Source organism: Chiloscyllium punctatum, chromosome 39 (assembly GCF_047496795.1).
Source record: "Chiloscyllium punctatum isolate Juve2018m chromosome 39, sChiPun1.3, whole genome shotgun sequence".
NCBI lineage: Eukaryota > Metazoa > Chordata > Chondrichthyes > Orectolobiformes > Hemiscylliidae > Chiloscyllium > Chiloscyllium punctatum.
The window spans coordinates 20515537-20531635 of NC_092777.1; the positions used below are offsets into that span (position 1 = coordinate 20515537).

General features: G+C 39.8%; 1 protein-coding gene across 2 annotated transcripts in view; it reads right to left on the reverse strand.

Moving 5' to 3' along the window:
• The window catches only part of gas7b (growth arrest-specific 7b), a 440079-nt gene that overhangs the window by 49537 nt on the left and 374443 nt on the right, over window positions 1-16099 (reverse strand). For both annotated transcript variants that reach the window (XM_072558282.1, XM_072558283.1), the window contains exons 6-9: window positions 11825-11914; window positions 9704-9819; window positions 5715-5789; window positions 252-330 (exon numbers count right to left, since the gene is read on the reverse strand). In XM_072558282.1, the coding sequence (XP_072414383.1) occupies window positions 252-330; window positions 5715-5789; window positions 9704-9819; window positions 11825-11914 (360 nt within the window). The remainder of the gene's footprint in view (window positions 1-251; window positions 331-5714; window positions 5790-9703; window positions 9820-11824; window positions 11915-16099) is intronic.

The window sequence follows — 16099 nt, forward strand, 5'->3', positions numbered from 1 at the left end:
ATGCTTTTCCTGTGTTAACAGACTGTAATCCTGGCTTGCAAATCACTTCCCATGTTGACTAGCAATCCCAAGCCTACCAGTCATTTTTATATACACTTAGAAGTGAGTACAAAGTTTAAAGAAACTGCCTGAACTGTCAATACTGGGGAAGAAAGAGGGAAAATCTAGAGCTTCAGGAATGGTTTTCCTCAAGTTTTGTTTTGCGCTTTTTTTTTGTTCAAGTTATTGATCCTTGAGTAAAACACTATTACCTTTGATGAAAATTTCAGATGAACCTCAGCCTCATCTGCCAAACTTTTCTTCACCTGTGTCCAAGACTCTCCCAAAGTGCTGCGAAGATGGAAAAATGAAAAATGCAAGGATTTTAGAAATTGGAAATGGCCATATACCTGACCTAGAGAATCAGTTTTGGGATCAATTTCAATTACCCATTTCACCATCTCCTACAAACTGTTCTTTACTCTAAAACACATGGTGCAAGAGTTGCTCTTGTCACTATGGATAACATTATAAATACATGGAATTAAAATGTATTGAAAAATTTAGTAGTGACCAAGCTAGTTCATCATTCACACAATGTCTGCTCCAATAACTTCTTTACTAATTGGTTTCCAAAGTCTGTTAATATTTGTACAAAATTTTGGTGTGACTACCCTCTTCTAGAAGAAAACTCCATGTCAGCATGGTATTTATAGAACATTCTAACATATATAAATCAAATACTTCTTTGCAATATTTCAGAATAATGCCAACATTAAAACTGCATTTTGCTTTAAATGACCATAGGAGAACGGTGTTGAACACAACTTCTAATTGTAAACCCATCTCTATTATTTAAGCCCTTCACCATAGCTAGCAACTTCCTTAATTCCTTTTACAGAATTGAAAAATTTATTTTGCAACCTGCCCACAAAAGAAAAAGAGGCTCAGCGTGTTTAATCTTTACATACAAGTTAGATCCAGGATGTTTACATTAGATACTCGAGGGAAATCACACTCTCCCTAAAATTAGGTGACACGAGGTGGGTCCATATGTACAGCCATGACCTCTTGAGAACTGTGAGCAAACTGATGCTAATTCAACCCAGTAACTTATGCAAAAATAGTTCCAGTTGAGAACTCTACTTCCACCTCTCAGGTTTAACATCAGTGCAAAGCCCAAATCACTGCATTGACAATAAAATTAAATGCCAAATCTGATTTGAAACAGTTAGAATCTTTGCTCATGTCAAACCAGATCTAAAACTGCATACCTTTTAACTCCATTTCCCTCTATTGTACTAGACATTCATGCATTGGGAGAAACTAGGATTGGACATGGAAGAGGATTTTTCTCCCCCCATTTCACATCAAGTTGAACAAATGGATACACATTGGGACTTCCTCTTATCATATATTCCCATGCCTCTTCTTTAAGCACTGTCATTAAACCCATACATCCCTGAACAAGCTTTTGGTCATCCATCCTAATTACAGTTATTTTGACATTCAAGTTTCCTACACCCCATTAAGTTCCTGGAGATGTCTCTCCACATGAAAAGAGCTTTATAAGTGAAACTTTGTTTGCTTATGCAGATCCAGCATTGGACACATTGTTAGCTCACAGGATATAAGTGAGCAGGAGGCATTTTGATGGAGGGCTGCAGTGAAACATGAAACAAGTCCCAAACGTGCTTTCACCTCTACAGTATTTACATCTGGCACCATGCAACCCATACAATCACATTTAGTCTTCTATAATGGTATATCGCCTTGGCGACAAGTCATTCATACCACTAAAATACAGATCAAAAGCCATTTTAGAAGTTATAAATTCCTTTAGAAAGAAGCTGAACATTAAGATAGAAATGCTACTTCAGATTACATCAGTGTTAAATTGTCAATATCAAGTCTGCTTTGACATCAGTTATCGTTCATTTAATATACTCTACATCTTTGCCATGCAGCCATTATTTGTAGTGAATGGCAAAGCAGGACACAAGCCCTTCCCTGCTAAGTGTCTTCTCAATAAGCACCCACAATGCTGCGTGCCAGGAGTATGCAATCAGTAAGGGTAGGTTTTTGTCAGGCAACGTTCCCTGTGCAGTGTCTCATTTGGCAGTAGCCTGGAGAGTTAGGCGTGGAGATTTTCATGGTCAATTTGTAGTGTTCCCAATTTCAGTCATTAAAATGAATGACCAGAAATGGAGCGTGTCTTGAACCAAATGCACTGATCCCTCCGACTCCCATCTATGGAGGTATTGTACTGGAAGCAACTTATTCTAAGCTCTCTATCCTTGTCACCTTATGGAGTTGTGTAGCATTGGCTCCTAAACTCATTGTATCATTTATTGCTGCAAATCATTTTCCCAAGGCATCAACATATTCATATTTATGCAATTTTCAGGCTTTAGAAGCAAATATAGAATCATCCAAAAACAACTTGCCACTTTTTCTTATTGTCTCTCCTACTCTCAGTGCTCTACATTATTAATCTTAACATTTCACAGTAAACCATGACATAAAAGAAAATTCCTAAAGACAAATTTGTTAATTTCAAGTTTTTAATTTCTGGTACTGATGGGATGAGTTTTTGATTCCTCTCTGCTAGCTTTAAAATGCTCGTAGTAAAATGAAACAAAAACAGAAATTGACGGAAAAACTCAGCAGGTTTGGCAGCATCTGCAACTACTGAAATTGGCAACACAAATCAATGGCATAGTAAAGGTGGTGTAGGACATGCTTGCCTTCATTGTTTGGGGCATCAAGTTATCAAGGTGGCAGGTGTATAAAAATTTAGTTAGGCCACATTTTGAGTATTGCGTGCAGCTCTGTACCCCACACTATAGGAAGGATGTGGAGGCTTTGGGGAGGGCACAAAAGAGGTTTGCCAGAAGGTTGCCTAGATTGGAGAGGCTGGACAAATTTTGATCGTTTTTCATTTGAGCATTGGAGGCTGAGGGGCGCACTGAAAGATGTATATAAAATTATGAGAAGCATGGGCAGGGTAGATAGAAGAGTTTTTTTTCTCTCGGGTGGAAATGTCAAATACGGGGGCGGGGGGGGCATAGGTTTAAGGGGGGGGAGAGGAAATCTTTAAAGGAGATGTGCAAGAAGTAATTTTTTTGACACAGTATGTACCTGAAATGCGATGCTAAGGGAGGTGGTAGAAGCAGTTAAGTTAGCTGCATTTAAGAGAGATATAGACAGAAACAGGCAGGGAAGAGAAGGATATGGACCATGTGCAGGCTGATGAGATTATTTGGAATGGCATCCTGGTTGGCAGACATGGTGGGCTGAATAGCCTGTTTTTATGCTGTACTGTTCTATGAAAACTGATCCTAAATTGGCAATTAAAGAAATTATGGTTGGTTCAGGAAATGGAAGCAATCAGATTATTGGGGCAAGAAATGATATTTAGAGTTTGTGTTTAGACACATAATTGTGTTAGAGTGGAAATAAATGAGGAAACCTGACACAAAGCCTCAGCTCTGGATGGTTCTGCATTTAATCCATGTTTTAGCAAAATCTGCAAGTGTTCAATATTGGATGGATAAAGCTTGTGAAGTGATCACGGGGCCTGAGACTGTATCAGCAGCAACATTCACTCAGGATTCTTATATACAGTTGGCTCATCAGTATCTACACTTCGTAGGGAGGAGATGGTTGCACTGAAACATAGTGTAATTCTAAAAGCAGTATACATCTTCAAAAAATCAAAACAACTTTGTAGCTTTCTTGGCAATTTGCCAACTTCACTTATCACCCGTACATATGATGAAGTAACTCAAAAAGATTAGCAAGAACTTTTTATCAAAATGATCAACAAAGGAGACATTGTACATCTGTTGATGGTGAACCATGAACTCAAAATAGAAAAAAGTCTAAAAGTCTAATGTCATATCAGTGACCAATGCACAAATTGTCCAAATCCATCCACAATCTTAAATGAAAGGCAATTGGACCTCATTAACTCTATTGCCAGGATTCAGGAATAATGTGATCAAAGTTAATGTCGATATTCTGGAATTTTTTCCTGAAATGTTCATATGTCCACAGACTAGGGAAATGAATAAAAACCATTGGAATGAATTATCCTTTGCCCTCTGGCACTCCCTCAGAAAATCACAGCTGCATTGCATGAGAATTTAAATCACGAGTAGGGCCCACAAGTAGACCAACTGCTCCAAGTTGCACACTGCATTTCCAACCTGATTCATTATATGCTTGAAAATAAGACACTTAAAGTCTGACATTGACATCTTTGACGTATACAAAGACAATGCCATGTGATTAATTTTAATTTCAATGCAAGCCAATTGACAGCTAGTCCCCATTCACTGACAAAGTTCACCCCACCCTTGCCACAAATCAAATATTGCATTGAGAAATCGGAGAAAGACTTAGGGATAAACTGGTGATGCAAAAAAAATTAATAGACTAATGTCATCATAATATGCCACCATTCTGACTGTTTCTAGCTTCACTGTCCTTTAAGTATTGTACCATTATCATCTTGTTGCTTATTTCTGCATTTTTTGCAAATATCTTGCTATATATCAAACCTTACTATTATTTATGGTCTGAAGATAAAGGTTTATTGATGTGTGCACAAAACGTGGATAAGATGAGTCAGGCTTCGCTGTTTGTGCCTCCTCAGGTCAGTGCTGGAGTCATAGGTCCTTGGGCAGATCGGACGGAGTTATTCTGAGGAAGCTCGGGCTTCTCAAGTCAGTGTTCAGCTCATTCCTTCCTCACTTCCCCACAGCACAGTAGTTAACCCCTGACTGAAGTCCTTGCTTGTCCAATGCTATTCATGCTGGGACTTGTGAGCAAGTCCCAACCACACACTACCGTCAATACATCCTCTTTTCAATGAAGCTGTCAGAGTGCATTTAAAAGACTTATCTTCCCCTTTCTGTTTATAAGGTTAGATGGAGTTGTTTGAATTGTCCCACTGACAATGGTCTTAATGTATTCTGAAAAAAAATTAAACCATGAGCACTAAAACAATTAACTCTTAATTCTGATGCATTCAGATACTAAAAATGAACATATTAAATTTGCTGTATGCTTTGTTGGTCGCAGGGTCTGCCCATCTGGTTGATCTATGCCACCTCCCAATTCTATAGTGGCAAGTTTTGCTCGATATCTCTACTTAGAGTCAGATGTACAGCATGGGAACAGACCCTTCGGTCCAACCTGTCCTCACCGACCAGATAACCAAACCCAATCTAGTCCCACCTGCCAGCAACCAGCCCATATCCCTCCAAACCCTTCCTATTCATATACTCATCCAAATGCCTCTTCAATGTTGCAATTGTACCAGCCTCCACCACATCCTCTGGCAGCTCATTCCATACACTTATCACTCTCTGCGTGAAAATTTTGCCCCTTAGGTCTCTTTTATATCTTTTCCCTCTCACCCTAAACCTATGCTCTCTAGTTCTGGACTATCCTATCCATGCACCTCGTAATTTTGTAAACCTCTATAAGGTCATCCCTCAGCCTCCGACACTCCAGGGAAACAGCCCCAGCCTGTTCATCCTCTCCCTATAGCTCAAATCCTCCAATCCAGCAACATCCTTGTAAATCTTTTCTGAACCCTTTCAAATTTCTACTTGCACACAATTTTTAAAAAAATCATTCAAATGCAGTTTCAATGAAAAACATTTTCCATTTAAAGCTGTAGCAACACTTAGGAATGCAAAATCACAATAAAATGATAAACTCACCCTTCCTCTAGGCCAGCCAGTGGACTCTGGGAAAGCTTTGCTAGGTTTTTGGCATAGTCCTCTTCAATTTTAATCCTTTAAAATATATATATATATATTTTATTCAATGTTGATCCGAATAGCCACACCTTACAAGAAGAAAATTTCCTACTTTTGTATTCTTGGAGCAAAATATTGCATTGTAAGCAAATATCAGAATGGTGCATAAACTCAAAACATAGTTTGTCAATACAGCTTTCGTCCCAGAGTAAAATTGTTTGGAATATCAATGCTTGATTTTCCTTAAGTCAGGAAAGAAGGACAGAAAGAGTAGAGAACTAGAATTAATTAGCTAGTGCCACCAAAGAGCCAACGCAGGTACGAGAGGCTAAACTACCTCCTTCTATCGATATTGTAATATTCTAGGATTCTAAAAAGCAGTCAGTCAGTCAGCTAATCGACCGTGCAATATTCTATATGCACAATATCACAATATCTACTCTAGGTCTGACACGAAGGTATGATTCCAATGACACAGGTTTATTTGAAACCACAAGCTTTTGCAGCACTGCCCCTTCATCAGACCATAACCTGGTGTCGTGTGATTTCTGACTTTGTCCACTTCAGTCCAACATCAGCATGTGGACATCTCAGGAAGACAAGCAGTTTACCATCAATCCCATGACTTTGATTTTAAAATAATTTTTAAAAAGTCATTTAAATGCAAGTGTGGTGACTTTTGACAACAGAAGTCAGTAATGGGAAACATTGTAACCTTTGAGTGCCAATGTATGTGCATGTGTGAAACATATGTCTTCGTTCAATATTTTTGTGTCACAAAGGACTTTCCAAGGAACTAAATAGGAAGAAAATGTTAGGTTTACTTTGAGTTTCAAATATGTATTTACATAAGTTGACAAGCATGGAAATGATTATAGACAAGAACATTTTCTCCTTAAACTAGCAAGTGGTTTTCTTCCACTGCACCAGACCACACAGAATCTATTGATCCCTAAAGAGGATGGGAGCCAGCAAATCCATTAGACAACAGGGATATTTAATAATTATTTTGTTCTCGTCAAACAGGATGATCAGCAGTGATGTGCAAGGCCACAAGAGGTTGGAGCTGAAATAGCCCATTTAGTTTGCTCTGTCACTCCATTAAATTGTCGTTGATCAGGCAACACAACTCCACTTTCCTGCCTTTACACCATAATCCTTAATTTCTTAAATGATTAAATTTCTGTCGATCTTAGTCTTGAATATACTGAATGGCCTTGCCTCTGCAGGGCTCAGTGGTGATAACTTCCACAGATTCACTTCCCTTGAAGAAAATAAATTCATCCTTATCTCGGTCGTAAATGTGTGACTCTTTATTTTGAGATTATGCCCTCTGGTTCCAGACTCTACCATAAGGGGAAAACAGTCTTTCAGCATCCCTTAAGACGCATGTATGTTTCAAGGTGGTTATTTCCCATTCTAAACTCCAATGAGTACAATCTACTCAACCTCCTCTCATTAAGACAATCCCTCCATATCTGGTATCAGCCTCGTGAACTTTCTCTGGACTACTTCCAATGCCAGTACGTCTTTAGAAAAATATTCCAGCTATGGTCTGACTAGTGCCTTCCAATTTTAGCAAAACCTCCCTATTTTTATAATCCAACGTCTTTGAAATAAAGGTTAACATTCCATTTGCCTTCCCTATTACCCACTGAACCTGGATGCTAGCTTGTGAATTGTGTTTGCTAATTATTTCACATTAATACACAAAGTGAGTTTATGGTGATTGAAATTACTGAACTTATGATAACAGTGGCTATTGTGATGCATTATGAATTAAAGTAACTTATTGATCTGTATCTGCCTTGCATGACCTAAGAGTCTTCCTTAAGTGGTATTGAAGAAATACACTTGAGGGCATTCAGACCAATAAAAAGAATATTACTGCTGCACCCTTGCCTTATGCCATCCTATCAGAATGTTTGGCAGTGTGTACACACCTCCAAATGTGAAGTTTTCAGACTACTTAGAAACTAGCACCACTGAGACACTATGGTAAGCCAAGTTTGTAAACAAAAACACATCCCTGAAATTACTGTGCAAGATTGTGCCTAATCGTCAGATTGGATTTAAATTGCATAACGAAATGACCCAATATTTTAATCACTTGTTAAATATTCAAGAAGTTCTGCAATGGACTTGTTGAATAGACCAAAGGTGCTAGTAGAAGTGTACAAAATTTATCCCTTAACGAAGTATACAAAGTTTTCATGGCTATTGACATCTGGCATATTCCATTTTAATTGCTCATTCTGGGGGCGAGACCAATGACAGTGGATCAACTGGCTGCATTACCCTGTATCCCAGTGGACAGGTAAATTGGGCATAATATTAAAAACTGAATCTAGTTCACAATAGACCTACGTATTCCTGGCCTTTCTTTCTCATCCAGCCAGCCCTGAGTAGGGGATTGCTAGAGTCAGACATAAATAAAGAGGAATAAATGAATGGATGTTAGGATTATGGACCTCAGCAGATTGCCTGAATTTATTCAGTGACTATGTAATTATGCCATAATCATCAAACTGAGCCCTCCTCATAAAATCCTGCCTAGGAAATTGCATACTGTTGCAACCTGCACTTCCAGCAGCTAAAGTTAGGAAACATATTCAAAAAGGTCCACCCTAATTCAGTGGGCAGCACTAACCACAAGCTGGTAAATCTGGGGTTCAACTTGAACACAAATCTATCGCACTGCCATAAAACTGGACACATTCCATTTTTATAGCACGAGCTGCCATTAGCTAGTTTAAGTGTATGATGCGAATTGAAGTAAATGGGTAGGAGGATGGTACAACATATGGGTCAGGGAGTAGTCAGGTTGGGAGGATTAGTCAGGTGGTCAGGTCTGGTCAGGAGTTAGTATGGTTGAGCGTGGTGGTCAGATTGGGGGTGAGGCCAGTCCTAGAAGTCGGGGGTCAGTGAGTGATTGAGGTTCACGTCTGCAGTTAAATTTTAAACTAGATTTTTATCTGCCTACCATTTCCCAGAGTCGCTTTTTTAAAAACTTAACTCACGGGACATGGGCATCACTGGTTGGCCAGCATTTAATCGTCAGCTCTAATTCAGGTTAAGTACATTGGAACTGTCCAGACGTTTGACTCTGCAGAGCATGGGAATTCCTTTTTGCTTGTTTAAGCTTCCCAGGCAACTCCCACAGAAATCAACTGTCTCAGGACTTCTGCAGAATCTTGAAGCTTGTTTTGGATTGTGCGTGTTCTCTGGTGATCCAGAGACCAGAAGATGTGGCCCATTAAATCCAGGGTCTGCCTTCCCCTCTCTGATAACACCCTGGCAACTACATTGAGGAACACTGTCCTTGATTACGTTCCTCTCTCAACAACTTAACAAATAAAGAGATTCTTGTCTGTTCTCACATTGCCATGTATGGGACCTCACTATGTCCAAATTAACTGCCATGATCGTAGATTGCATCTGTGACTAACAAAAGGATTTTTGGGACGTTCTTGTGTAAAAGGCCATTACAATTGAGAGTCTTTCTTTACTTGCTTGTAAATGCAGAGGAAGCTGCATTTATATACATGTCAGTAGCTCCACTTTTTTTTGTTATTACTCATCGCATTATCTCAAAAAGTCTCATTCAAACCACAAAACAAGCTATTTCTCAAAGTTTGTGAAAGTGCCCATCTAGACATCTTTATAAGCATTCTTCATCATACAATAACAGCAATAATGCTGGAAATTTAACAACAGCAACAGAAATAAAAGCAAGGTAATTAAGTTGACCAAGTTTAACATTCATCAATATTCGGTATTAGACAGCTTCTTGCCAATTCCCTGCGCAATGGATCAAAGACGACACATCATAACCTATCTTTGTTACTACAAATGGGCCACATCCCAAAGGAAATACATTAGTATTCAAAAGTACAGTTTAAAAAGTGAAATACAAGTAAAACATTTAGACGATGAGTTGATGCAATTACCTTTCCCGAATAAATTCGGCCATTTCTTTCTGCATTTGTTTGCCCTTGAGCTGTTTCACAAGGATAATATCAAATCCAGCAATTGTGCTGTTGCTCTGGGGGTCCTTTTTGTCTGCCTGTTGAGAAAAGGATGGAAACAAAAAAGAATGTTTTGAAGAATATTCCTGTAAAAGATATATTTTGGTTTTCATTCACTTCAGAAAGTGGGGGGGAGGGAGGAAGAGAGTGGAAGCCTGGATGCTGACATGCTCCAAAGTTTCTAACCATGATTGGTAGAGTTTTATGGGATGCCTCGGTTGACAATCCAAGTTTCACATCCCATTCTACTCTTTTCCTTCTGTTTCACTGCTCACTGGGATCTTTGTTCATGCATACAGTCAACCAGACAAAGTGGTACAATCAGGTCGGGAGCAATAAATGGCACAGCTGTGAACAGTATTAAGCAACAAGGGTAAATTTACAACACAAAGTGGCAACAAAATTGGAAACTTGGCGAGTCAATGTTTGGGATTGTCTAACTATTGAAATTAAAAGCTGTCAGGGCAGATTCATTACTTAGGAGGGACTAGGAATAAACGGGTCATTGTCATGTTGGCAAGCAATGAGTCATGGGATTCCACAATAAATATTACTTGGACCCCAGTTCTTCACAATACACATGTGGTGGAGACCAAGTGTAATATTTCCAAATTTCTTAATGATACTGAACTAAGTGGGAATGCACATTGTGAGGAAAACTACCTTCAGGAGGATTCAGACAGGCTAGGCGAATGGGCAAGAACATCGCAGATAGAATATAATGTGGAGAAAATGGTACGAAGAATTAATGTGCAATGTATCTCTTAAATAATGTGAGGTTGGAAAGTGTTGCTGTGCAAAAGGACATAGCCATCACATTGATGAGTCAGTGAAAGCTAACATGCAGGTGCAGTAAGCCATTAACAAGCCTAATTAAATGCTAGGCTTTTATTGCAAGGTGATTTGAAGACAGGGGCAGTGAAGTCTTGCTTCAATTGTATAGGGGCATGGATAAATACCCCCTGGAGTACTGTGTGCAGTTTTGGTTTCTTTAGCTCACAGAAGATATTATTGGCATAGACAGAGTGCAGACTTGTTTCCAGAATGGCAGGACTGTCATTTAAAGAAAGATTAGACAAATGGAGTCTACATTCTCTAGAGTTTCGAAGAGGTGATCGCATTGAAACTTACAAGATGCTTAAAAAGGTAGTTACAGCTAAGCTGTTTCCACTGGTTGGATGCCTAAAACCATGAACAAAATTGAAAAATAACGGGAATGCCACTTATTATTACAAAATATTAAACCAATGCCCTACTTGCCCAGATGGAGAAGACACTATAGCACCACACAAATAGCAGCTTTTGTTCGTCCCCATACAATATTTATCCCTCAATTAACATCACCAAAAACAGATAAACTGCTACTAGTATTTCTACTGTGGTTTATTCACTTTGGGGCATCCTGAGGTTGAGAAAGGCACTAAGTAAATGTGTGGAATTCCTTCTTTCAATGAGCACCTTCTCACACTCACATTGCAATCAGCTCAGGATCAGGGAAGTGACAGGGCTGGGTTTGGGTCTACCTGTATGCAGAGTCAGACAGGGGAGGAGGGTTATCCTGAAGAGAGATAAGGGAAAACAACTTGAAGAGAAATAAATCAAACAGAAGACAGTAAGAATGAGAGAATTTTTTAAAAAAAAGTGAAAGCAAGCAAGAAAAAGTAAAATATCTACTTAAAATTTAAAAGACACTTCTTGGCTTTGATGACAACAATGTGAAAAATCATTGCACTAGCTTGGATAACTTCTATCCTATTGTTGCTAAGTTTTTCTCTCGCTCAGTACTTTGTTTCATTTGTTCAAAGTAAACTCAAATATTACAATCCAATAGCATTCAGTCTAGAGATTCTAACCATCTACAGTTTCTTGGCTAATCCACTTAAATCCATCTTTCAGTGTTGTAACAAAATGCCAGTGTTGTGATGGCAACATGTGCACTGAACTAGCAATCTCAGAGTTACAGGGGTTACACTGCGATGAACATCTGGCAATCTCTATTAGCCAGGATTTGAACCACAGCCACAGTGGGAAAACGTTCCTTACCCAGAAGTAGTCACAGTAGCTCCAATCATCTCGTTTAAGCAGCTGCTGTTCAGGCATAGTGTCTGGATGTGGAAACGTAACACAATTTATCTGTTTGGGAAAAAAAAACACTAAGTCATGACAAACCGATGATCAAAATGTAGGTTCTTGCTCTATTTGCATTTTAGGCACAATTTACTTTGGAGAAAATGATAGTATTGCTTTGTCAGTCATATGATACCAGTAATTTTCAGCCTCTCGATTCCTATTTACTCAATAATTTAATCCTGTCGCGTATGTTCTCAGCTTTGTCTCTGCTGAAAGGTGTGTTATAGGATGGTTCACTAAAACCATTCATGAACTGCAGCCAAACAGTCAATCTTCATATTCCATGCCAACATAAAGAGTGGTTACAGTCTATTCAACCACAGAGCAGGGCAGAAGTTCGTTATATAGTGGTAAGTGGTTCATCTTCCATCTCTGCAAAGCCTTTCCGCCACCTACAAAGTCTCAGCTCGGAGCATGAGGAAACATTCTCCACATTCCTGCATAAATGCAGCTGAAACATGGAGACATCCAAGTAAAATACTCAGATTTACAGCACAGAAAAAGGCTCTTTGGCCCATCTCATCTGTGCCAGTCAAAAACAACTTAACTATTCCAATCCATTTTAACAGCACTTGGCACATAGCCTTGTATGCTTTGGCATCGCAAGTGCGCAACTAAATGCAGCAAACTTAATTTTAACAGGTGTTCTTGACAAACCGGCAAAAATTATATACCTGTAATTCCAGACATTTCTTGTATTATCGCAATTTCCACAATGTTTCAGTAGTCAATTGAGGATGAATGTAAGAAGGTTCTGTACCAGTACGTTTTCTTTAAGGTAAAATTAAACTATTAGATAAGTGATTTATGCTGTTGAATGGGATTCTGAAAGATTTGATTGACATGCATTTGGAGAGGCAAGGAGTGATTAGGAATAGTCAGCATGGCTTTGTGTGGGGGAAATAGTCTCTCAAAAACTTGATTAAGCTTTTTTTTTTGAGGACATAACCAAAAAGATTGAGATGGGCAGGGCAGTAGGTGTTGCCTACATGAACTTCATTAGAGCTTGCTAATTGGATACAAAATTAGTTCAATGTTCGGAGACAGAAGATGGTGGTGGAGGATTGTTTCTCAGACTGGAGGCCTATGACCAGCGGTGTTTGGCAGGATTGGTGCTGGGTCCACTTTTGTTCATCATTTATATAAACAATTAGGATAAGAATTTAGGAGACATAGTTAGTAAGCTTGCTAATGACACCAAAATTTGTGGTATAGTCAACACTGAAGACTATCTAAGATCATAACTGGATGATGATCAACTGGGTCAGTGGGACTGAAGAGTGGAAGATTGCGTTTAATTTGGATAATGCGAGGTATTGTATTTTGGTAAAACAAACAAGGGCAGGATTTACATAGTTTATGGTAGAGCCTTGGATTGTATTGTTGAACAAGACACCTGGGAGTTGAGGTATATAGTTCTTTGAAAGTTGCATCACAGGTGGACAGTGTGGTTAAGGCGGCATTTAGCATGCTTGCCTTATTGCTCAGACTATTGAGTGTAGAAGTTAGGATGTCACGTTCAGGTTGCACAGAACATTGGTGAGGTCTCTTCTGGAATACCTTGTGCAGTGCTGGTCATCTTGCCGCAAGTTCAGAAAGGATTTACCAGAGTGTTACTGGTACGGGAGGGTTTGAGTTATAAAGAGAGGGTAGATAAGCTGAGACCTTTTCCCACTGGACCATAGAAGATTGAGGGGTAACATTAGAGGTTTATAAAATCATGTGGGGCAAAATCATAAAGCAAATAGCAAAGAAATTTTTACTCTGATGGAGTTCAAAATTAGACAGCACATTTTTAAATGTGAGTGGAGAAAGATTTGAGAGACCAGAGGGGCAACTTTTTTCATAGAGGGTGCTTTGTATGTGGAATGAACAGCCAGAATAAGAAAGGTAGATGTAGGTACAGTTACAACATTTAAAAAACATTTGGACAGGTAGAGGTTTGGAGGGATATAGGCCAAATGCAGACAAGTGGAATTAAGTTTAGTTTGTGAAACTTGGTCAGCATGGATGAGTTGGACCAAAGGGTCTGTGTCTGTGCTGTATGACTCTGTATATCCCCTCTTAATATTTCTATTATTTAGTGTGTTTTTTTAGAATATTGATTATGTGGACCTCTTGATCAACCAGAATATTTGATCAGCTGGCACATTCAAGGTCCCCTAGGTGTTGGTTAATAAAAAGCTTACTGTACTTCGGAAATGTTGGGTTTCTGTCTCTATCACTAACAGGCACAGATGTTCAGATTTCCATCACCCTCTGGGTGAAAATGTTTTTTCTCACATGTCCCTCTATACCTTCTGCCCCTTCCCTGAAATCGATGCCGACTGGCTCATCGATCCCTCCATCAAGGGGAAACAGTTTCTTCCTTTCTATCCTCAAAAACGTAGACATCTAAATCATGTCCCCTAAGTCTCCTCTGCTCTAAAGAAAACTGCAGCCTGTCCAAACCCACTTCTTGTTTGAAACTTTCCAGCCCAGGCACATCCTGATAAATCTCCACTACAACCTCTCCATCACTTAGAATGTGGATTCCAGAACTGCAAACAGCATTCTGGCTGTGGGCTAACCAATGTTTTATATAGTTCCAGAATATCTGCTCTTAATCTCTTCCTCAGCTAATAAAAGGCAAGTATACAATATGCCTTCTTAACCACTGCATCCACATGTCTTGGTACCTTAAGGGACTGATGTACGTGCACACCAAGGTTGTTCTGATCCTCAGTGCTTCCAAGGATCCAACCATTCCCTTGCCTTGTTTAGAACATAGAACATAGAAGAATACAGCGCAGTACAGGCCCTTCGGCCCTCGATGTTGCGCCGATCAAAGCCCACCTAACCTACACTAACCCACTATCCTCCATATACCTATCCAATGCCCGCTTAAATACCCATAAAGAGGAAGCGTCCACTACTGCTACTGGCAGGGCATTCCATGAACTTACGACTCGCTGAGTGAAGAACCTACCCCTAACATCCGTCCTATATCTACCCCCCCCTTAATTTAAAGCTATGCCCCCTTGTAATAGCTGACTCCATACGTGGAAAAAGGTTCTCACTGTCAACCCTATCTAACCTCCTAATCATCTTGTACACCTCTATCAAATCACCCCTAAACCTTCTTTTCTCCAATGAAAACAACCCCAAGTGCCTCAGCCTTTCCTCATAGGATCTTCCTACCATACCAGGCAACATCCTGGTAAACTTCCTCTGCACCCGTTCCAGTGCCTCCACATCCTTCCTATAGTATGGCGACCAAAACTGCACACAATATTCCAGATGCGGCCGCACCAGAGTCTTATACAACTGCAGCATGACCTCAGGACTCCGGAACTCAATTCCTCTACCAATAAAAGCCAGTACGCCATATGCCTTCTTCACTGCACTATTTACCTGGGTGGCAACTTTCAGAGATCTGTGTACATGGACACCAAGATCCCTCTGCTCTTCCACACTACCAAGTAGTCTACCATTAGCCCAGTAATCCATCTTTTTATTACTCTTACCAAAGTGAATCACTTCACACTTAGCTACATTGAACTCCATTTGCCACCTTTCTGCCCAGCTCTGCAGCTTCTCTATATCCCGCTGTAACCTGCCATATCCTTCCTCACTGTCTACAACTCCTCCGACTTTCGTATCATCCGCAAACTTGCTCACCCAACCTTCTAACCCTTCCTCCAGGTCATTTATAAAAATGACAAACAGCAATGGTCCCAAAACAGATCCTTGCGGAACACCGCTAGTGACGGCACTCCAAGATGAACCTTTGCCATCAACTACTACCCTCTGTCTTCTTCCAGAGAGCCAATTCCTAATCCAAACCTCCAACTCACCCTCAATGCCATATCTCTGTATTTTCTGCAGTAGCCTACCATGGGGGACCTTATCAAACGCCTTACTAAAATCCATATATACCACATCTACCGCTTTCCCCTCATCTACCTCCTTAGTCACCTTCTCAAAGAATTCAATAAGGTTTGTGAGGCACGACCTGCCCTTCACAAAACCATGCTGACTATCCTTGATCACATTATTCCTATCCAAATGTTCATAAATCCTATCCCTTACAATTCTCTCTAAGACTTTGCCCACAACAGAAGTGAGATTCACTGGCCTATAGTTACTAGGATTATCCCTACTCCCCTTCTTGAACAAGGGAACCACGTTTGCTAGCCTCCAGTCCTC